Source organism: Haemaphysalis longicornis, unplaced genomic scaffold, assembly GCF_048455015.1.
Source record: "Haemaphysalis longicornis isolate Haplotype H1 unplaced genomic scaffold, Haemaphysalis longicornis Haplotype H1 scaffold_33, whole genome shotgun sequence".
Taxonomy (NCBI): domain Eukaryota; kingdom Metazoa; phylum Arthropoda; class Arachnida; order Ixodida; family Ixodidae; genus Haemaphysalis; species Haemaphysalis longicornis.
The window spans coordinates 2,213,631-2,235,244 of NW_027526346.1; the positions used below are offsets into that span (position 1 = coordinate 2,213,631).

General features: G+C 47.9%; 1 protein-coding gene across 1 annotated transcript; it reads left to right on the top strand.

The window, feature by feature from the left end:
• The first annotated feature begins 5,666 nt into the window (after positions 1 to 5,666).
• Positions 5,667 to 21,563, top strand: LOC144177864 (uncharacterized). Its single transcript, XM_077705444.1, has 6 exons — positions 5,667 to 5,882; positions 7,539 to 7,580; positions 17,138 to 17,176; positions 17,974 to 18,057; positions 18,281 to 18,349; positions 21,399 to 21,563. The coding sequence occupies exons 2-6, from the start codon at positions 7,560 to 7,562 to the stop codon at positions 21,561 to 21,563; spliced, it is 378 nt and encodes a 125-aa protein (XP_077561570.1). The 5' UTR covers positions 5,667 to 5,882; positions 7,539 to 7,559.
• The last annotated feature ends 51 nt before the right edge of the window (positions 21,564 to 21,614 follow it).

The following is a 21,614-nucleotide window of genomic DNA, read 5'->3' on the forward strand; positions in this document are numbered from 1 at the left end:
ACATTGTTTGCAGCTGCGGCTAAGAGTTTCCGCCGAACGCAGCCTCCAGGCGATGTAGGAACGTAAGGCCGTAGGGCCGTAATCGTCAAGAGCCGCGTAACTTCGAGTTGAAGCGTCGTGCGCGGTGACGTACTGGTAAAGACGTAGGGCACGACCTGGGCACGACAGCCCAAATTTCTTCGCGTGCAAAATGTGCAAAATATGGTAAAAGTGAAACAGAGAGAGATAGAAAACTTGTGAGTGTGTGCGCCATAGAGTTAATACTACTGACTCTAGAGCAAAAGCTGCCCGGCCAGCCCGTGCATTGAAACCGTGCTACACCCGGGCGCTGACATGATGCCACCCTCACAGCGTTGCCCGCTGCCTTTTTGCCTACTAGAGTTGGCGGCAGTAGTCGGTATTCACCTAGTAACCAACGCATTCCATCATGGCAGCCACCGTTGCTGTGAGTGCGCCGTGAAAACTTTGCTGTGCAGAAACGTTTTGTGAAGCTTTTCCTGTTGTAGGTAGCGAACTTTTGTGCCATGCTGCCGCGTTGGATGCAGTTTTGCATTCTCCGCAACTGAGAAGGGTAGCGCCTAGATTAGCGGGTACTTCGTACGCTCGGAGAGGTAGCTTTTGCGGGTGCGTCAGGGGAGTTCGGTCGTCGCTTCGGAGTTGAGCGGACGTGTTTTTTCGTGCTCCTGTGCTTCGGAGGGGCTTCATTTCGGCGGCCCGCGCTTGCGGGCCGTTGGACGTCGACTGGCTTTCGCTCTGCTGGTGTGGGCGGTCGAGTGCCAGCTCCCGCCCCCCCCTTCCCAGTACCCGTCTCCAAAGCGGTCGGGACCGCCGCAGACTTCGCTCTTCGTCGCACCATGCTCGCCTCCGCGCTTCACTGTTCCCTTCGAGGTTTCTCGTCTGCCGGACGCAGCATTACGCCAGCCAACAGTGTTCGTGGTGTGTTGTGTGCGACGGAATCGACCACAGTGGAACTACTCTTCTCTACTCTTTCCTCACCTTTCTAATCTTTACTTTTCTTTCTCCTATCCTATTTCCCCAACTATTCCCGCTTGCGGACTGTGTTAAATGCAGGTGAGCTCCCATGAGAGCTTAATAATATCCCCAGTCCATTTATTTTCCTGCTTCCTTTAACAAGAAATCCCTTCCCCTTGATTGCCTTTTTCCCCTGATTTTTTTCCTGGTGGCTTCCCCTGTATTCGCGCGTGCGCTGTTTCTGTATATATCATTTTGTGTGTGCTAAAAGAGTTCAGTTGATATGCAGCGCTAGTCCTGTGTAGTCTTTTCTTTGTTGTCCCATCTGTACCGCGCTATTTTAACATGTTTCACACGCCTCCCCCCCCCCCCCCCCCCACCACCCTGTATGCGTCAGCTGATTGTTTTTGCAATCTATTGAGGTGCTCTTTACAACTACTTGCTTTTCTAGCGAATGGAAGTTCGAACTGGACAACACTTACAAGAAATGCATGTAAATGGAAATCGCATTTGTGACTGCACTTTATGCTTAAACAAACATGCTTTCTGTGCCTGTTCCTGTGCCTGTCTATGAGGCCCCTGCAGCACGTGTGTCAACTTTTTTCTCCAGTTGAAATGCTTTTAGGTAGTGGCCCTTGCATTAGCTTAGATTCAATAACCGTAGAATACCCAAGCCTAATATTACTAAGTTATGTGCATCAAGAAACTCTCTCAAGAAATTTTCCGTTTTTCTAGGTATACGCTTAGAGGATTTGTCATTGATTATATGCTTCGGGACGTCACACAAGGTACATGATTAATGTTGTCAGGTTACATTAGGTCGCAATAATTCTATTTAATAGTAGCTTAAACAAAATCTCGACAAAAGCAAACCAGAGACTAGAAGATATCATGTAGAACGTGCATTTCCATTCTGGGTTTGTGGAACTATAGCTTTCAGTACTTCCAACTACAAAGAAAGTAGTGCAAGTGTTCATTAGTCGCTGCAGGGCTCTTTACCTTTTAGAATTTCATGCCCCCTCTCCCAGAATAAAGAAAGAGGAAAATTGTGTGAGGAACTAACTATTTCCAGCAAAGCTATGGCAGGTTTAACGCCAATAAACAGACAGGGTTAAAAGCCAAAAAACCTTTTTGAAGAAAAAACAATTTCATGATAAAAAACCTAAGCACTGGAGAAGAGGAGAGGAATGAAATAAACAAATACAAGCAGAGGCAGCATCAAAGAGCAAAAAATCAACAAAGCAAAGGCAGTTCGTCACGAAAGATTCCACGATGGAGCAGACACTTCAGGAGAAATTTTAAAAAATTAGAAATTATGTACCCTATTTACATTATGTACACAGAAAATCAGACATATTTCAGTGGTTTTAGACAAGATGGAGCTCAAGTATCCAAATCAGTTCTTGCCTTGAAGAAGCAGATTGCAGTGATTAAGAGAGAAAAACAGTCACAGGTGCTGTAGGGGTGTTACCAGCATGCAGCATCCTTCGTTTGCCCATTTTGTCACTTTGCCTGCTTCTTTTATGCCTATCTTTTTTTCGCCCATGGTGCTGTCTTTGTACTGGCCATTTCCTCGCCATGGTTTTTTTTCTCCCGAATTTTTTATCCTTTATTTTATGCCAGTCCTTTCCTTTCCTTTCAAGTTTACTGTTCTCATTTCCACATGTAGCACAGCCAGCTGCACAGTTCTTCTTCTTTCCTTGGTTAACCTCCCTAGCTTTCTTCTACAGTTTCTTCCTTTCTTTGAAGTCGCACATTAGGTCATCTTAGCCTTGCTCTTACCATCACAAACTTCCCTAGAGGTCTGGTGGTATTACTGGTGGTGAAATAAAATTTGTTGGATAAGAATTGCTTGTACATATGACCCTCTTGCTTTTTCTGTGTTTATTTTTGCTTCTGATACACGGACTGATGGCATTGCGATGGCCCACTATTTTTGATGAAAATAAGAATGCTGATGACCACAATCTGAATGAGCATTAGCCAGAACTTTCATAATCAGCTACAGCATTACTGGAACCCAGCTTCGGTAATGCAACTTCGTCATCATTCTTGTTGCTGTGAGCACGCTGGAATGGAAGCGTGGAAATTCTACAAGGTCTGGTGTGGCACATTTGTGGCCACCCGTTTGATGTTGGCATAAATGAGAAGGCTGTGCTACACATATCGAATTCCTTCGTTCTATCGCATTCGAATATTGCATTCCTTCCTTTTATCTAGTGTATACAGCTGAAGAACGTCTCCAGATGGCCCTGGCTGAACCGATACGTGCAGATGTAACTGTCGCAAATAATAAAATTGAGAGTTCAATTTATTGTCGGCTTTCTTAATGACTGCCATATGCAATGCACATTGTCTGAATACTCTATATTGGCGATTGATAGTCTCATGCTAGGCAGTCTGATTCACCTGCCATAGTTATGTTTGGCAGCTGTTTCAAAATTAAGTTATGTTTGGCAGCTGTTTCAAAATTAACCACTATGATTGAACTAATGAGCGGCAATAACAATTTATAGGTGCACTCAAATTAATTTACTTTTCGAGGGAGACGTATATCCTTCGTCGACTTCGCCTTGCACAAAATACATGACGGTCCCATCGCGACCCAAGAAAGCGCATATGTGTGTTACCCATAGCCTCCTCAACATGCTTCCTAGGCGGTCTCTGTTGACAGACAGATTTCCGGCCGAACCCGCAGGCATTTCAGGCAAAACCGCCTGCAGGCGGGGTGGTCCTGATAATTGGGCGTGAACAGAAGTGGCCACATGAACGAAGTTTACTCCTCCCCCACCTCCTCTGTGCAGGTATATACATGGGCCATATGAGAGTAGTGGTGCAAGTATACGTAATTAAACAACGTCGCTGATCCGCCGAATTTAAGAAATGTGTCATGCAAAGCATCAAATATATTCTCTAAAATTTCAGATTGCGTGTTTCAGTGATCGAAGGAGCATGCACCAATCGCACACACCCATACAGGAGATTTCTGCACCTACATTCGTGATGACCTTTCGGCTTCGCCTTGTCCTCCTCTAGAAAACCACCTTATCGTGCAAATAAAGTTACCATTATTATTATTAGTTGGCGGTTGTTTTATCTCTGACTCGAGTAAAAAACCGTTCAGTGAAAGTATAACAGCACCCGTAAACAAGAGCCTAGTTATACGCTAGGCATGGTAAAATGGTTCGTACATTTGTTCGTTTTTAATTTGTGAATCATATACGATTAAAAGGAGCCGATCTGCCCAGACATGTTTCGCGTAACATGATATGACCGGCTGACGGCGAGTTCAAATCGGCAGCAGCCACTACAGATATGTAGAGAAGGTGTCCTTGAAGATAGGCGGCGGCGGCTTTATTCCGTATCATCGGCAGTCTTCGCAAGCGTGTCTTCGCAAGCAACGAAGTGACACAGCAGACACTAAGGCGTGTTAGAGTGAACCTTTGTAAATTAGCCCCACACGACTGACGCTCCTCACAATATACCGAAACTGAATTTGGCGCCTCAGCCCGACGTCTTCTTTTTGCTTATTTTTGTTCGTCAAGCATGAATACTTCAAGAAAACTAATAAAAAGCATACAAACTCGTAAAAAAACTCAGTTATTGCCATAAAAGTTGCCTTATTTTAGCTTAGGGCCCTAAATTTGTGCCTCATTTGCAAGAAAAATTGTTAGCCATATCTTCAACTACTGATCTGGCAACTACAGCGTGGCATCATGGCGGCATTCGTGTTTAGACACATTTTTGAGCCAGCTTTACCCGCCTGGTGTGCGCGCGCTTGCTCGCGTCTTGGTCAAGTATGCCGGCGTTTCGCCCCTGTTCAGACCCGCGCCTGTGTGTAGGCCCCGAAATTATATCTATCTTACCTGTGCTGCTTATTAAGCAAAGATAAGTTTTAACATGATCTTATTAAGCTTTTAGTTCCGCAGTAAAGCGTTACCACAAAAATTAGCAGTGGCTTAGCTCGGCTATGCCAGGATATACGTAGCGTGAGCTGTGGTTCAGGTGGTTATTCTTAGCTTTCCTGGTTGTCTAGGATTAGCTGATTATCATGTGCACTGCTGCTAAAACGATTTCCAATCCGATACAGTCTAGTCCAGTCCAGTCCAGCCCAGTCACTGCTCCTCACGCATGCGCAGCACGGCTGTCCAGGAGCCACGCGAAACGGCGAAATGGCTACTGCGCAATCGAGACGCACAGCTAGGCACGCGCCAGCGCCAGTGCGTCTGCCGCGGCTATTACGTCACTCCTCTGGAATGCGCAGACAGCTGTGGCTATTCTGTAAAAGCGGTACGCACGTGCTCGCAGAGTGAGATTGGCCAACCGAAGCATCCATCGCGAGAAAGTTTCATGATTTTTTATGGTGAATTCAGCTATAGCCAGTAGAGCCGCTATGGTTGTCCGGGGAATATTGGTTGACAGGTGTGTCCGTATCTGAGGTGGGGCCAGAATGTTTCTGTATCGGCTTAAGTTGGCACAGTGCCAAGTGAGGCGACGAAAATTCACTTGCGGGGATAGTTGGGAATAGGGACATTTTGGTGTTACTGTGGCGCAATACCACTTGCAGGTCGTTTCGAGTGCGTGCGCGGCACTCTCGAATTTGTTGATGAAAATTTCAGCGGGTCAGTTAAACATTGCCACGAGTCTAATATGGCCGACGGGTGTGTGCGAGTTGTGGCGTGAGAGAGAGAGAGAGAGAGAGATCAAACTTTATTTGTAGCGGCCCACGTCCGGGCTGCCAAAAATGGGGTTCTGGTGGGGCGGAAACACGTACAGGCGCGGACTCCGCAGGAGTCAGGGCCCGATTTAAGAGGCAGACGAGCGGAAGAAGCGACCGACGGAAGCGCACGAGCCGGAAGGGGCATCGCCATCGAGGCGCGCGTGAAGAGGAAGATCCCGTACAACCACAGGTGGGTTCGACGTCTCTCAAAATACTCCGCGTCAGGGCGGGCAGACGCTCTAGCCTGGGCCGTAGTGACGGGGATGGAAGGCCCACCGCCTCCGGCGTTCCTTGACACGTGACTTGGCCAGCTAGCTAACGCGGGGTCCCTAATCTCAGGTGCATGCCTTGCAGCGCTCGTCAGAGTGCGGAGAAATGGCGCAGTGTTTTGTGGTGCACGATGTGTTTAAAAATAGGGTTAAAATAACTGTGGTTGATTCCTCTGTCATAAGAATCAGTAAAACACGAAAGTCAAATGTGCAGCGAAATCTGCAGCTGAGCATGGTTTGCGGGTCGGCGGCTGCCTTGTGGGTGTGCTTGGTGAGCGACGTCCGGCTAGCGGGTCGCTTCGGATGAGGTGTAGTGGCGTCATTTCCGTGACGGATGTGACGTCAGTGAAATCTTGGTGTATCCCGGCATAAGACACTTTCGTGTTAAAAATGCGTTCTATTTATCAAGCAACTGTAAATGCAACGCACTGCCGTGGACCAGCAGGATAACGTTAGGTTGTATTCTGCGGGCCAGACCACAGGTTAATGTTCAGCTCTGAGCAACTGCTGAAAGAAGTCCTCTGATCGGTCTTTGTGGCGTAGGGTCAGAGTCGTGGCTTTTAACGCTGACGGCCTGGGTTCGAGTCCCATCACTACTGAAAACTTTGTGACCGTGACTTTCATGTAAAATGCTTTATTAGGTAAGCTCTCAGAAATCCTTTCGCCAATTAGAGGGGCGAGGGGGAATTAAGCTCGACTATACCCCGCTATGGTCAACGGAATAAAACTGAATATTCCGGAGATTCTATGGGACAAATATTCCCTAAAAATCTTCGTTTGTAGCATGCTCCTGTAGCGCTGTGGTATAGCACTGGTTTTTAAAGGAGGAGGCTCAGGTTCGAGTCCGACATTGAGATCTACGCATAGGACTTCTAGAATGTGTTGGATTACGCTTAATGCAGGTTGTGTTCTGTGTCCCTGGGCTGGGTTAGATTAGGTTTGTTGCAGTTGGGCTGGATTTGGGTAGGTTACGATGCGTTCGGTTAGGTTACGTTAGGTTCGGTGAAGTTAGGTTAGGTTAGGTTAGGTTAGGTTAGGTTATGTTGGGATGTAATATTATTCACCGAATTTTATGCCAGCCAGCTTTTATGGAAACTGCCGTGGGAATTTTCCGGGGTAATTCTCACGGCTGCCGTGAGATTAGACGCATCCTTAAAAATACGTCTTGAACGGCTGGAATCGAGTTGGCTGAGTTAGAAAGGCAAACTCTTTGAAATGAAACAAAATCGTATTACGCGCTCATCTCCTCATAAAAATCAGTGCATTGTTATTTTACGTTATAGTGTGCTGTCGTGTAAGACGGACGTCATGTATTTTCAGGCATTTTGCTATCCGATCATGGCCTGAGAGCCGCGAACTTTCGAAACTGATTGACTGATTGATTGAATGATTGATTCTTTGATTGATTCATTGATTGATTCATTGATTGATTCACTGATTGATTGAAAATGGCTTTATATGGGGGCGCCTTGCGAAACGTTCTTTTTTCTGGAGGAATTCGCTTTGAAACGCGAAACTTCGCACCTGTAATCCCGCCATAATGTTTTTCCATCCTCTTTTTCCCTTTCCCATTTCAGTCACGTCGCCTGACCGGCATAATGGCGGAGCCTCCAGCCAAAGTGAGCACTCCACGCCAGCCCCAAACTTGCGTGTTGTCCTATCATAAAGATGAGTACATTCCGCCGGCATTTCACATGTATACGAGCGCGAGCGCAGAAGGGCTTTCTATGATATCAGTTTCACCAATTTAATCGTGCGTCCGTTTCAGCTGCCCGCTATATAGTATCTCTACAGCCAGCGCTGTCGCGATTGCACTACCAGCATAGCTTGGACGTGTGATTGGGGCTATCTATGCAAGGGCGTTATATTGATTGATTGCAGGGTTTAACGCGCCGACGCAACGCAGGTGATCAGTCGCGCCGTAGTGGAGGGCTCCGGATTACTTTTGACCACCTGGGGTCTTTAACGTGCGCCGAAATCTCGTACACACGGGCGTTTTTGCTTTTCGCCTCCATCAGAAAAGCGGCCGCCGCGGCCGGGAATCGAACCCGCGACCTTGTGCTCAGCAGCAGAACGCCTTAGCCACTGAGCCACCGCGATGGAGCATGACATTGTGTTGTTTAGGAGTGCAATGGTCGGGTGCAATGTACAGTCTTTGTCAAAATTTTGTGGGCCACGGCGACCGTTGCCGGATCAGGGGCGCTGCGCTTGCTGCTGTCGGCTGGTTACGCGGCTTAAAGAGAGTGAGGGGAGCTTTCACGCTTCCTTTCGTAGTATGGCTGGCGCGATAAGTGCCGTGGGGCCGAAGACTCACTTCGCTTTAGCGCAGGTTCTTTGCGCAGCACTTGTCGCGCCGGATGCACTACAAAAGCAGGCGCAAATGTTCCCCCCGCTCTCTTTAGCAGCGCAACCAATCGACACCACCAAGCGCAGCGGCCCCTGCCGCGCACCTGCTCCGGCCACGGTCGCCGTGGCGCAAAAAATTCTGACAAAGACTGTACTTTCTAAGATATGAGCTCAATCCGTGAACTTTAAAATTAGTTTAATTGATAAGGGCTTCCGTTCATTGTGGGTTAAAAAGCTGCCTGCTTTCATTTGAACAGCCAACGAACATATAGGCTACTATTTCGTTTAAGCCCCCGTACATTTTTAAACTTCGGTTAGCTAGTTACTGGAAGCATAAACAGGTCGTACTGAAAATGGCGACCATATCGGAGCGCTGAAGTTTCGCTTTCAAATTAAAAATATGAGACGGGTCTCTCTGTCGACTCGTACTCTGACGGAGGTTTTAGATGCACGAGCCAACAGTGCGGTCCTCAGGTCCATGACGACCACATACTGTTTGTTGGCTACCCCTGGATATCCATACTCTCCTCACCCTCGAGCAAAAGTCGGCGTAAGAAAAATGCGCGTTGATATGATGAAGTGACGGTAGTGCGGAGCTTCTCGGTGGTGATGGCATGGACATTGTAGCAGGGCCTCTATTAAACACAGAAGTTTTGGTCTGTATGTATGTCTGTGCATGTCTGTCCGTCTGTGCTAAAAAAATAGTCTTTCTTGGGCTACTTAAACACAGAAGTTTTGGTCTGTCTGTATGTCTGTACGTCTGTGACTCGGTTCAGCCACACTGCCAAAGTGAAAGAGAAGCTGCGCAATAGTAGTATGTACTCACCGCCAAATCTAGACGTCTAAGTCCGGTGTCAGTGTTCACACTTGTCAACATTGTTGAACAAGAACAAGACATTACGCAAATATAAGGGAGAAAATCAGTAAATAAGTGACATTTGCAGTGTTCCTTTACTAAAAAATTCACGGATGCTTGGGTTTTGCGATAGCAGATGAAATACTATATCAACTGGAGAAGCCGTAGCCTGCTGTTGCCCGCGCTATCTGGCGGAATTTAAAAAAATCAAACGGCAACAGCAACGAAAGGTTCCACTAGATAGGTTCCACGTTCCGTTTGGAACACTCGTGGAGTAGGCAAACGTGGTTCTATAAACGTTGTAGTAGGGTGCCTCTATTCACGCGTGTCTCTGCCGTACGGCAGGGCGGGAAATGAGTCACCCGACTTGGAGCAGCAGAACGCGGCAAATTTAAACTGTCCAGAGCAAACCTCTAGCGTGTTATCTTGGGAGGAACGATACGGGAGAGGAACAGCATGAGAGGTGAGCAGAAAAGAGAATGGATGTATTTATTTAGCAGGGGGCGCCAGTCGACTATCGTCTTCCGTCGACATTTGCAACGAAAGGAGCAGATACGCGGCCATTTTTTTTTGTCTTAACGTGCTCCACAATACCGTTCGCCGCATCATTTATGGGATGGTTGAAGTAACGACACCGTATCCTTGTGTCTTTCACTGTAATCCGGAGCAATTTCGAATGAATTTTCGCGAACCTTGACAGCCGGAAACAGCGCCATGACTAGCCGCCGTGTTTCTCGTTTGCTTTCAAATGACCAGAAACCTCATCCGAGCGATGTCAAAGCTGCGATTGTCGAATATGAACTCGTGAGTACATACCTTCTCTTCACTATCATCTGTACGTTCAGGTGCAGCTTTCGGGCTTATCGCAGTTCTTTCAGTAGCGATCACTCTGTATATATTCAGCACAATGAGAAACATTTTCGCTCAGCTAATCCTGGGGGCGAAGGCGTGCTTTTCGTGCAGTTTCGTGTTTATCGCGTTGTGCGACCAGGCTCTAGAGCCGCGGAAACTATCCCATTGAAATTCATTGGGAGTAAATTAAAAAAAAACAAAAACAAAAAAAAAAACAGTCATGAAGAGTATTTTTAGAGCGTTCACGTCCAAGTCGACTCCTTGCTCCATGCAAAATACCACTTTCCTGCCATTGTGTTACTAGGTTCTTGACAGTTCGGAATTTTGAGCGAGAAAGGCTGGAGATGATCACAATTTGGGGAATCCGGATTCCTCGGCGACCTAGACCGCTTGCTCGAGGTGCAGCTTTCGCGCCCGGTGCAAGCCCCGTCCCGCGCCCCCAGACCGGCTCACCGGATCCCCGACAAACCAATCACGTGAGAGAGAGAGGGACAGCCCATCTCGGGCGACTGGGGGTCGTGGCGGAACCTAGCGTTTCCCACAAAATGAACCCTTGATTGATTCTTCCGTCTAAAAACGGTAATGTGTACGGCCCGAGGCTGTTTGTGCTTTTGCTTGCCAGTAACGCGCCAGGTGCGAGAATACATGGAGGAGTTGATAGAAGACTAGGGCGCTAAACAAGGGGGACCAGAAGGAAAATGTTGAAACAGACACGGCGCCGTGTCTGTTTTTTAAACGGGGACCAGACGAAACACGTAGAAACCGACACGGCTTCGTGTCTGTTTCTACATGTTTCTTCTGGTCCTCGTTGTTTAGCGCCTTAAGGCCCAACCACATGCACGCGTAAAACCGACGTACTCGCTCAACGACGTACGCCCGCGACGACATACGCCGCTGCCTTTACGCCGACCGACGACGTCGGAGAGGGCGAGTAACCACATATCGCCGCAACGCGCGCGTAAACCAATGCGCTGCGCAGTGTGGCTCGACTGTCCCGGGCTCAGCTTTGTGGCGACCAGTTCAACTACATTTTAACTCAAATAAAACAAATAATGTCTATTCTTACAAAAGTACGTATATTTATTACAGAATCAGCTAAAACAGTTCTTGGGTCATTAAAAAACGTTGAGGATTAGTATGCATACTTGCCAGGCACAAAACCCTCCGCTACATTTGGCGTACACTGCCTTGCTCCAATAGTTGCTCGTTGCTTCGCTTGGTTTGCGCGGTTGTTTGCTCCCCGTATTTTACAAATTACTTCGTTTTATCGCATAAATAATAGTAAAGTTAGCTTATTTATGAATTTGCTGTCTTGTTATGCCAGATAACATCACCGCCAAATGTCTACGTCAACAGCGTGCGCCCGAAAGTTTGCGCCGATGCCTGGCGGGGTCTGACTTGGGCGTAACAAGCGCGTAGCAATTAAGGTCCCTGAAAATTTTAGGGACCTTAGTAGCAATGCATTCCGCGTACGCCGGAGTACGCCGGTTTCTTACGCGCTTACGCCGGTTTACGTCGTTGCGCGAGTAAGTCGGTTTTACGCGTGCGTGTGGTTGGGCCTTTAGTCTTCAGAATGTTCAACCAACTATACCGTGTCAAGCTTTTGTTACTATGGAGGAAGTTGGTTCCGTTTTTTTTCGGCAAGCGATGAGTAATCGCCGGATATGTAGCCACGCCTACCTTTACCTATAGCCAGATCCCGATCGACACCGCAAGATGCAGCAGGGGGGGGGGGATACGGCTGAATGCCTGTAGCAGCTGGCATGGACGGAAAAAGGGAGTCGCGTTTTATGCGGCATTTGAAACCACATAGGTTTCATCGCGGACTTTGAGTGAATGGTTGATTAAATAAATTAGAGGACACTTAAAAGGGACACGAAAAAAAACTACAAGCTTGGTTCATAAATAAGACTGATTTACCCTGATAAAAATAATAAAAACTATCTTAATCTTAAAAAAAAAATTCGGCCACCTTCGCAACTGAGATGCGAAGGCCGAGGAAACAGCGGGGCTGGTGGTCTTTACTATACTTTTAACTTGGATTTTCTTAGGTCTGGTCATCTTATAGGTGGACCAGACACTGATGCTACCGAGCGCACGCCGTCTCTCCCAACTGGGAGAACACCTGCACGTCAGAGCTTACGTCATCACTTGTTGCAGCCAATCCCTGACGCGCGCCTCCCCACCCGAACATCTGCGCCGCGAGCTGCAGCACTCCCCACACCTGCTCGTCGGCTCTTTGCCTACTCGCCCCTTTCCCTCACACTTGTTGGCCTAGCATTTTCCTCCTCTCCACTTTGCTGCGCCAAGTTTTGAGGCACGGATGGAACTCAAGCTTACACAGCTCCGCTGTTAATAATGAAGATATCAAAGATAACAGATGAAGCACTGGCGACGCCCCAGTCACTTGCAGGAGAGGTTTCTATGGCTGCGCTCCAACTCGCGGACAGCTAGGTAGACAGCCAAGACAGCCTACGAAGCAGTCTAACTAGACGTCTAAAGGAATAAAATTGGAGCGGTGCCACGGTCCCAAACGCCAAACCAGCGCAGACGACAGCCTCAGACATGTTGAGATATGCAAGCCGCGGGTTTCGTAACTAATATTACCATTGTTATTACAAACATTATTTGATTTAAAAATTAAGACAAGTCATCTTCACCACTCGTAAATTATACTAAATATTTCAATAAAAGAACAAGTGCTTTTGTTCTAACATTAATACGCAAAAAGGTGGCGCTGGCGTCACTTATTACTTTAGAGAGGAAGGTAGCCTGCATCGTTGCTGAATTTGATGCCGTCTCCTCGAAGCAGTCTTCGTTGACTGCTTCGTTCGAATTGGAACGGTGCTTAACATGGCGGGCTGTTCGCGAAGACGGCAACGAAGCCGTCTGAAGGAAAAATTGGAACGCACCCTGACGTCGCAGACTCTTGCTTGTGCGACTGGTGGCCGCCGAACAAGGTCATCACCAAGAAACATGACATGGACATTGTAGTAGAGCCTCTATTAAGGACGATAGTCTTTCTTGGGCTACTTAAACACAGAAATTTTGGTCTGTCTGTGTGTCTGTCCGTCTGTCACTCGATTCAACCACCCGGCCAAAGTGAAACGGAAGCTGCGCAATAGTCTTATTTACCCACAGCCAAACCTAAACATCGACGTCCAATGTCAATGTTCATACTTGTCAACATTATTGAATAAGAACAGGCCATTACGCAAATACACGGCAGAAAATCAATACACAAGTGATATTTACAGGGTTCCTTTATTAAACAATTCAGGATGCTTGGTTTTTGCGATAGCAAGTGAAATACTACATCAAATGCAAAAAAACCGTCACCTGCCGTTGCCCGCGCTACTATTGCTTCTGGCGGCATTTAAGAAATCAAACGGCAACAGTAGCGAAAGGTTCCACTAGATGAATTTCACGTTCCGCTTGAAACGCTCGTGGAGTAGGGCAACGGGGTTCTGTAAACGTTGTAGTAGGGTGCCTCGATTCCCTCGCGTCTCCGTCGTACGCCAGCGCTGGCATCGAGGCACCCTACTTGCAGCAGCAGAACGCGTTAAATTTAAACTGATTTGAGAAATCCCATAGTGTGTTATCTTGGGAGAAACGAGCAGGGAGAGGAACAGCATGAAAGGTGAGCGGGAAAGCGAAGGGAGGCATTTGCTTGGCAGTGGCGCCAGTCGACTATCGTCTTTCTCGACATTTGCAACGAAAGGAGGAGATACGCGGCCATATTTTTGCGTTTGATCGTATCAATTGAATTCCACGGTGCCGTTAACACACACTGATAAGGATGTTTTAGGGCTGCCTTATATTACATCCCACCTGCCTACGTTACGCCACTGTTGCGCGAAATTAAACAAGTTTTAATGTTGCTTTCATTTTTCTGGTTTTTTGTCTTTAGAAGCTGGAATAGGGTTAAGTGAGATGCCAAAGACTAGTGGCTGTGTCCTGAGTCTGCCATCCACTCCACGTGTTTCCTCGAGTTGGCTGAGTGGAGGATACCGCAGTATTTTTACACTGGGTGTCGAACTGCCACTGAACCTAACCGAAAGCCGGAACCGAAGCAGTATTTTTGCGGGGACTGAAGCCGAACCCGAACCGTTATTTTTTGAGAACGCTGAACCCGAACCGGAACTAAACCGAAAAAAAATTAGCACTGGATTAGCTCGGCTATGCCAGGATGTATACGTAGCGTAAGCTAAGGTTCAGCTGGTTATTCTCAGGTTTCCTGGTTGCCTAGGCTGGTTATCGTGCTTACTGCTGCTAAAACGATTTCCAATCCAATCCAATACAATCCAATTTAATCCAATCCAATCCAATACAATACAATACAATTTAATCCAATCCAAATTTAATCCAATCCAATCCGGTCACGGCGGCGGCGGCTCTGGCGCGCCAGCTGTGCGCCGTGTGACGTCACTGCTCCTCGTGCATGCGCAGCACGGCTCGATCTCCAGGAGACGCGAAACTGCTCAACAGCGGCCAGTGTAGCTTCAAGTTTCAAGTTTCAAGTTTATTTCAGACATGTAAATTACATGGCAAAAGAAATAACGGTCACCGGTTCATGACGAAACGGGTCAACTATCCGCTGTTGATAATGCGCTGTCAACAACATTCCGGGCGTTTCTATTTCCCGCACCATCAACTTCGCAACTTCTCACGCCCTTTGCCCTTCAGATCAGTCACAATTATCAACGCTCTTTTTGTCGTTACAACATGAAGAAAGGTATGCGCACCAATGCCGATATGCTGCTACTAGTATTGTGTGAGCAGAGTGCAAGGCTGAGCAAGCGAAATGGCACACTATGGAAAACCTGCAGTGACAATCGGGCCGCAAGATTGCTGCATTGCGCAAAGGCAAAGGCACACCAGGGGCGGTATTCTCGTGTTTTGTCCGTTTTGTGTCCGTTTCAAAAGTGTCCGTTTTGAGCAGGCACTGATTGGCTGAAAGCGAACACCCGGATGTGACGCCATGCAAGCGCGGCAGAGGTATATTGTATACTCAGATGTACGAGGCGCGGCTTCTCGGTGCAGACGATTTGGAGCAGACGATTTTTCGTCGCCTTGTTGTTGGTTCGCTAGCGGAACAATAAACATATAAAAGATAGTTTAAAATAGGTTTAATGGTTAAAATTTGTTTACAAAAACAGTTGCCCAAAAGTCAACCCAAAGACCGCCTACAACTGGAAGTTAGTCACGATAAAATGGACGCAAAACGGACGTTTTCAAAACGGACAAACACGAGAATACCGCCCCAGAAATGTGCATACTTGTTGCATTTCAAAATCTGCTTAACACACGTCGCACACCAGGATAGTATAATTGACAATTGTGACCCTCAAAGCTGCTCGGGGACGACGCTGTTGGCTGCTAACCACAAGGATGCAGGTTCGATAACCTCACATAGCGGCCGTTTTTCTGATGTCGACTGAAAATGATATTTCTACGCACGTTAAAGATTTCCAGGTGGCCTAAATTGCTCTGCCCGCTTGCAGAGCAATCTAACTAGCCCTATGACATCCCAGTTAATGCCCTCTAATTCCTCGAACAACACCTCTAGACTCGCCTGGATAGATGAAGTTCTCGCGTTAAACGTTGCCAGGTTCAGATTCCAATGGCAGTCTGTCCGGCTCCAGGGATTCTTAGCACCCTCTGCTGCGTCACAGGTGGTCTGACCGCCGCCGTGGTCAGTTGCTTCGCAGCCAGTGGAGACTGAGGGCCGTGGGTTAATTGGCGTGTTCATGGGAGGTTGTGGCCATTACCACACCAGGGTGGCCAATCCTGCTCTGGTGAGGGAGTGCGTTACCGGCAATGGTCGCCGGGGCCAGGCCGCACAGGCAACGTAAGCCACCACAAAGGCCCGAGGGGTACGGGGATAACGACGGCGGGGAACAATAACATGCACAGGAAAGAAAAAAATTAGTCGTTCCACTCAATGTGAAAGCTGTCGGCAGTGCAGAGCAGTGATCCGCCATAATGGGCTGTACCGCCGTTATCCGCATACTGCTACCACCCCATGCAACTCACATTTCCCGCCTTCGCAGTGTTCGCGCACCTCCTAACGCTCCCAGTGGTCGGAATCGAACCTGGATGTTTCGCGTTATGAAACCGGCGTCTATCCGGTTGCGCTATCCTCGCATTCCGGGCGCACAACATTTACTTTGGGTTCCTAGCGCGCGCGTTGGCTTTGGACTTGGCCGCGGGTTCTAACGTGGGCTAACGCTGTTTACTTCAAAGGAGCCATGAAGACAAAATACAAGTTGGGTTTATTAGAAAGACTGCTTAGTCCCGATAACAATGATACCAATATCATCGCAATCTTCGAAAAAATAACGGAGATATTGAAGAAAACGTTTGAAGCCGTCGCGACCCCCTAGCCAATTTCCCGCAACTTTTCTATGACGTCACGGAACCTTGTTTGTGCGATTGGCGGCCGCCTAACTGACCTGTCGTGACGACACATGACTGGACGTCTGTAATGGGGCCTCTAGTTCCATTTGACCGCATCACTTGAATGCTAACGCGCAGTTAACGCACTTAAAATTATGTTTTATTGTTGGCCTGCATGACGTCATTCTTGCTCATGACACGTCACTGTGGCGCAAAATTTGAAAGTTTTTAAATACCTCTGGCTTTTTTTTTTCGTTAAAAATACATCTTTTGTGGCTGTAATAGAGCTGAGCGAGATACTGAATCCTAGTTCTTTCAAATTACACGAAGTTGTATTTTCTCTTCATGGCTCTTTTAAAGAGAGATGTGATAGCCTACGGACGAAACGATCCGGGCCTGCCAGTCGTGAAGAACTTTCACAGGCAAGTTCGGAAATAAATGCGAGGTGCCACAGCAGGGTCCCCGACGCAGAGAGAGTGTGGCCGCCAGCTCTGCTATTTCGCCAGCCTTGCAACACCACTAGTTCAAGCTGCGCCATTTTCTTTAAATTTTTAAACTTCTCTAATTTCGGCACATTGAGTTTTGGTCTGAGTCAAATAACTCACCATCTCCAGCCTCCCTACAACGACTTAGTTTTTACTTTACGCGCGTCGAGGCGCAACGTGTATACTTGCCGCAACATTCTTTATTGAGCATATGGCTCCTCTCTCCCTCTCTTTTCAGACGACTGCGCCTGCAGAACACGTTGTTGCGAGTGCCAAAGTAAGCGATTCGCGAATGCTTGACCCGAAAAAGCGGCAGATAATCCTATTTAAACGCAAACTTTAGTTATCGTTGCTTATCCGTAGTTGACTTCTGCTGAAGAGGTCTGTCTGTCTGTCTGTCTGTCTTTTCACCGAAGGTATTAGGGGCGAAATTCAGCCGCATACGTCTGCGCACTGGCATTGGGCTTTCCTAGCGTCAATAAATAAAGGCTTTAGAGTATCCGCACTCTTTTCTCTCATTTTTATGTGCCGCCGGGATTTTCATTGGTCGGTCGGCACCACGTGATATTTGTTTACATATGGGCGCAGCCATTTTGTTTCTGGGCGCCTCTCCTCTCTCTCTCTCTGCTGCACGGACGCTAGAGCGGCCGGTCATACTCTGCCCGTCACAACCGGAAGCGGTTTTGTTGGTAGAGATGGCAACACTTCAAGCCAGAAACAAAATCGCCCCCAGATGCTTCTGGGTGCACGAAGTGGCGGTACTCTTAAGCGTATCTCATTTAGTGACGCTAGGCTTCTCATTTGCGAGTTCGGCATGGAGTGAAGATTGGTCAGGGCGCATGTGGAGAGCACGGACGCACTTAGCGGGCAAGTGAGGAGCAGGGGCTGTGCGCGTTGAGCGTACTCTCTGCACCGGTGGCGCGTGCTTTTGAGGTAACCGCAGTGTTCAGCTGTCTTTTCGAGTGGATTCACATCTTCAGAGTGGAGTAAATTTTCTCTCTATCTGTCATTTTCCTTTGTATTTTTCTTTGTGTCCCTCATGCCGCGACATCTTTCTCGGTAACCACGCAACAGGGGCCTACTGACAGTGCGTCCTGGCAGCCTTCGATCTGGACTCGAGAACCTTCGCTGAAGAGCCCGGATTCGATGAAGACGCCGGTATGGCATGCCAAACCACCGCGTAAACCCTTCCCTAGACATTTACGCCAACTAAGGTATTGCTCACTCCCATAGCCGAAGAATCTGGCTTAAAGATTTCAGGGCTGTGCGTACGCAATACAGCACCGCTTACGGCACTGATAATAATTAAACTAGGTTTCATTTCTGTTGTGCTTTGAGATTGCAAGAGTGGCTTGGGACGAAAGGCTGTCTTTGTGTCCAGGAGTTGGACTACTCGAAGGAGGCCATGTGCGGATCGAGGGCTGCCAAGGAGAGCAACGACGTTTCCGCGGTAATGCACCGCTCCAACATCAATGTGTTTCTCTAAATTGGCGTTTATGCTCGTGCTCTGTGCACTGCCAGCAACAACTGTAGTCGTGACATTAGGCTTTGGTCACGAGAAGACAAGTTTTAACAATTTGTCCCGTCTGGCAGCGATATACTTCAGTAACAATAATATGATGAGGTCTCCGCGCTTGGTAAACGGATCTTAACAAAATCCTTCGGCAAGGTATCCTACAAATCCAATGCCGACAAAGCCATGGTTAGCTGCGTCCTAGCAAAGCTATCGAGTGAAAAACGTTTTTAATGTATAGGCGTTAAAATGTTCAAGCTCGCCTTGTGTCACATTTGTTGCTGATTGTTATTTGACTGTGCAGGTAGCTGTATTAAAACTAGACTCATGATTGTCTAAAATTTGTTGCACTGTAAATAACACACACATACACACACATATACAGTAGACTATCGATAAACGGAACTTCAAGGGACCGAAATAATTAGTTCCGTTTAGCAAGAGTTTCGTTTACTGAGACGGATGTGTGAAAGTGCAAATTTAGGTGCATACACACTCTTAATACCATATCATGGAAGCACTACAGGGTGAATGTAGCTGCCAGTTTTTCAGAAAGCAAGAAAACTACAAGAGGTTAAGGCACAGCATTCACAAAGTTGATAAGCCAACAATGGGTCCCTGTGCACTACAAAATGCATCAATTATTTTTGTTTAACTCCTTGCAACTGCATCTTCATGGAGGCTAGAGGCCTCAACTTTGTGAGCGATTACTAGCCACCGAGTTTAGAAGACGGCAACGCGGTAATTAAGCGCGAATAGGAACACGATGTCACGAACGAGGTGGCAGGAGCTGAGCCCAGTAACCTCGGGGTCTTGAATCGAGACCGAACGACTGGAACAAGAACAGCGGTGTTGCTTTCGTTGCGCTGATACGGTTGACCACTGAGGAGACGAGGCGTACGAGGCCAACGAGGCTAAAAAAAAGATGGAGGAAGAAAACAAAAACGAAACAGCCGGAACAGTAAAAAGCTGATTCTCATGTCAATGGGTTTCACAAGAAGTTCCATTTCTGGTTCCGTTTATCGAGATTCTACTGTATATATATATATATATATATATATCCCATATGCCTCCTTTGGAGTTGTGGACTGCTGGAATTTCTTTCTGTATTTCCTAACGAGCCTATATATACCGAAAGAAATGCCGGCCGTCTACAACACCAAAGAAGGCATAGGGGAATGGTTAGAATATTTGTCTACCGTTAGTGACGTTACATTATTATTTTTCATTGTTATTAATTACGCGAGAAAGAAAGAAAAACACGCGCCCAGAGTGGGGACCGAACCCACGCCTTTCGATTAGATCTCGAATGCCTTACCAATTCGGCTATCTGGGCAACTGTGTTCTCCTTGGGGTATTTATATTTACTACAACTGTATGTTTCCAATGTCTCGACAAAACCCTCGCCTTCGTCAGTGCGAAGGCGAGTAGTCTTGTCACAGCGTTGGCAACGCCCTAAAGCCGCTAACTTGTCAAGCGTTTTTTTTTTAATATTTGTTCGGCGGAATATCAATCGGAATTCTGTTTTCGGAAGGACCCCATCATCGAAACGATGTGTGAACACAGTGCCCCCCTCCCGCCTTCCGTGTTCGCACGCAGTCACCATTCTTATCAACCGCCCCCGACTACTTCCACTTAAAGGGGCCCTGCAGCACTTACCATCGACTACTCGGAATGTATTTTGGGGTAAAGTCAATTGTCCCAGGAATCTCCTTCCGCAAGAATTATGAAAGCTACGTGCTATGAAAAATCGCGCATAATTGTTCGCTCTCAACTCGACCGCGGACAACGCGACGAAGGCTGCGCGCTCTCTCCTGGAGAAGGGGGCGGCTCACGGCGGCCTTTTAGATGCGACGCATCTCATTAACTCGCCTTGACCCGCGTTGTCGCGGCATAGTCCGCATCCCTCCCCCATTCTCCTCGCCGCGGCAGCTGCGCGCTTCGCCGCTCTCACCGCAGCGCCATCTGCGCGTCAGCGCGGTCAGCGCGCAGCTTGCGATCGGCTGCGCTCGCTCCCGTCGCCGTGCCAGCTGTGCGTTAGCGCGCAGCTTGCGCTCGGTTAAAAATTTACACCATCTTCCCGCGAGGGGAACCATGGGGTAGATGCGACGCATCAGGGGTGAACATGCTGCGTAAATAGGATACACAACAGCAATCCACACGCGGACATCGCTAACATAACGGAAACGCAACGGCAACCCCTGATGCGTCGCATCTACCCCATGGTTCCCCTCGCGTGAAGATGGTGTAAATTTTTCGACAAGCTTTGATATATCACAGGCCGGGGAGTTTTCTCCTTTTCTCCGCAACGTGGAGGGGTCTATTTCCCGTTTGTTACCACAAAAAAGCAGGCATGGCGGTCTGCTCGCAAGCAAGCGCTCAGGCTGGTAGGGCGTTTTTTTTTGAAGCTATAAACGCTTCTTGCCGAGTGGTCTCGCTGAAGGGGGTATTGAGTTCGTCACTCAAACTCTGCGCGCACTCAAAACACAAAACAAACGCCAGAACTGTGCGTACAGGTTCGGGCATAGAAGAGGTTGGTACACAGCGATGATGACGGCGGATCGTCACAGGAAATGCGAGAAATAAGCCACGTTGTTGACCAGCTACAGCCAGTAGGACAGCATGGTGTCAATGATATCGTCGTTTGGGCCATGCCAGGGGTGCATAATGAGGAAAATTGAAAAGAGCGCGGTTGGTTTTTTCGCGTCTATCACAGCGATTTGCGCACTCACCGCTTCACGTGCACGTGTAATAATAATTGGCTCAGGTATTCCTGGCCGTGTAATCTAAACGTCGCGCAGGTTTATTAGCACTGCTCAAAGAGTGTTGCAGGGTCCCTTTAAGATAATTGAGACGCGCTTTTACGCCCCTTACAATACCTGGGCTCTTAGTGTCACCGCTTGAAAACGTTATTGCACAAATATTTGTCGTTACAAACTAACCCTGGTGTGTTACTCGTGTGCCTTCTCCGTTCCACTGTTTGCAGAAGGACTCAACCCTGCTGCGTGTGATGAGCCCGGCCGCGATGTCGCCGGCGTCGGACCATGGCTCGCACAAAAATCTCGAGGTGGTTGGTACACGCCGACTGATTTCTAGTGACCACTGGTACAGTGTACTAGAAGAGAGAGGAGTGTCGTTCGGGGCCGGTTAGGGGGTCCTTTTAGCGATGAAAATTTCTGCTGAGGAACTCTTGTTGTAAGTA

Bases quoted from the DNA above. Each gene is read 5' to 3' on its own strand.
- LOC144177864 (XM_077705444.1), top strand. From the start codon at position 7,560: ATGGCGGAGCCTCCAGCCAAA. The intron at 18,058-18,280 runs GTATGGCATGCC...CTTTGTGTCCAG, and splicing joins CGGATTCGATGAAGACGCCG to GAGTTGGACTACTCGAAGGA. The intron at 18,350-21,398 runs GTAATGCACCGC...CACTGTTTGCAG, and splicing joins AGAGCAACGACGTTTCCGCG to AAGGACTCAACCCTGCTGCG.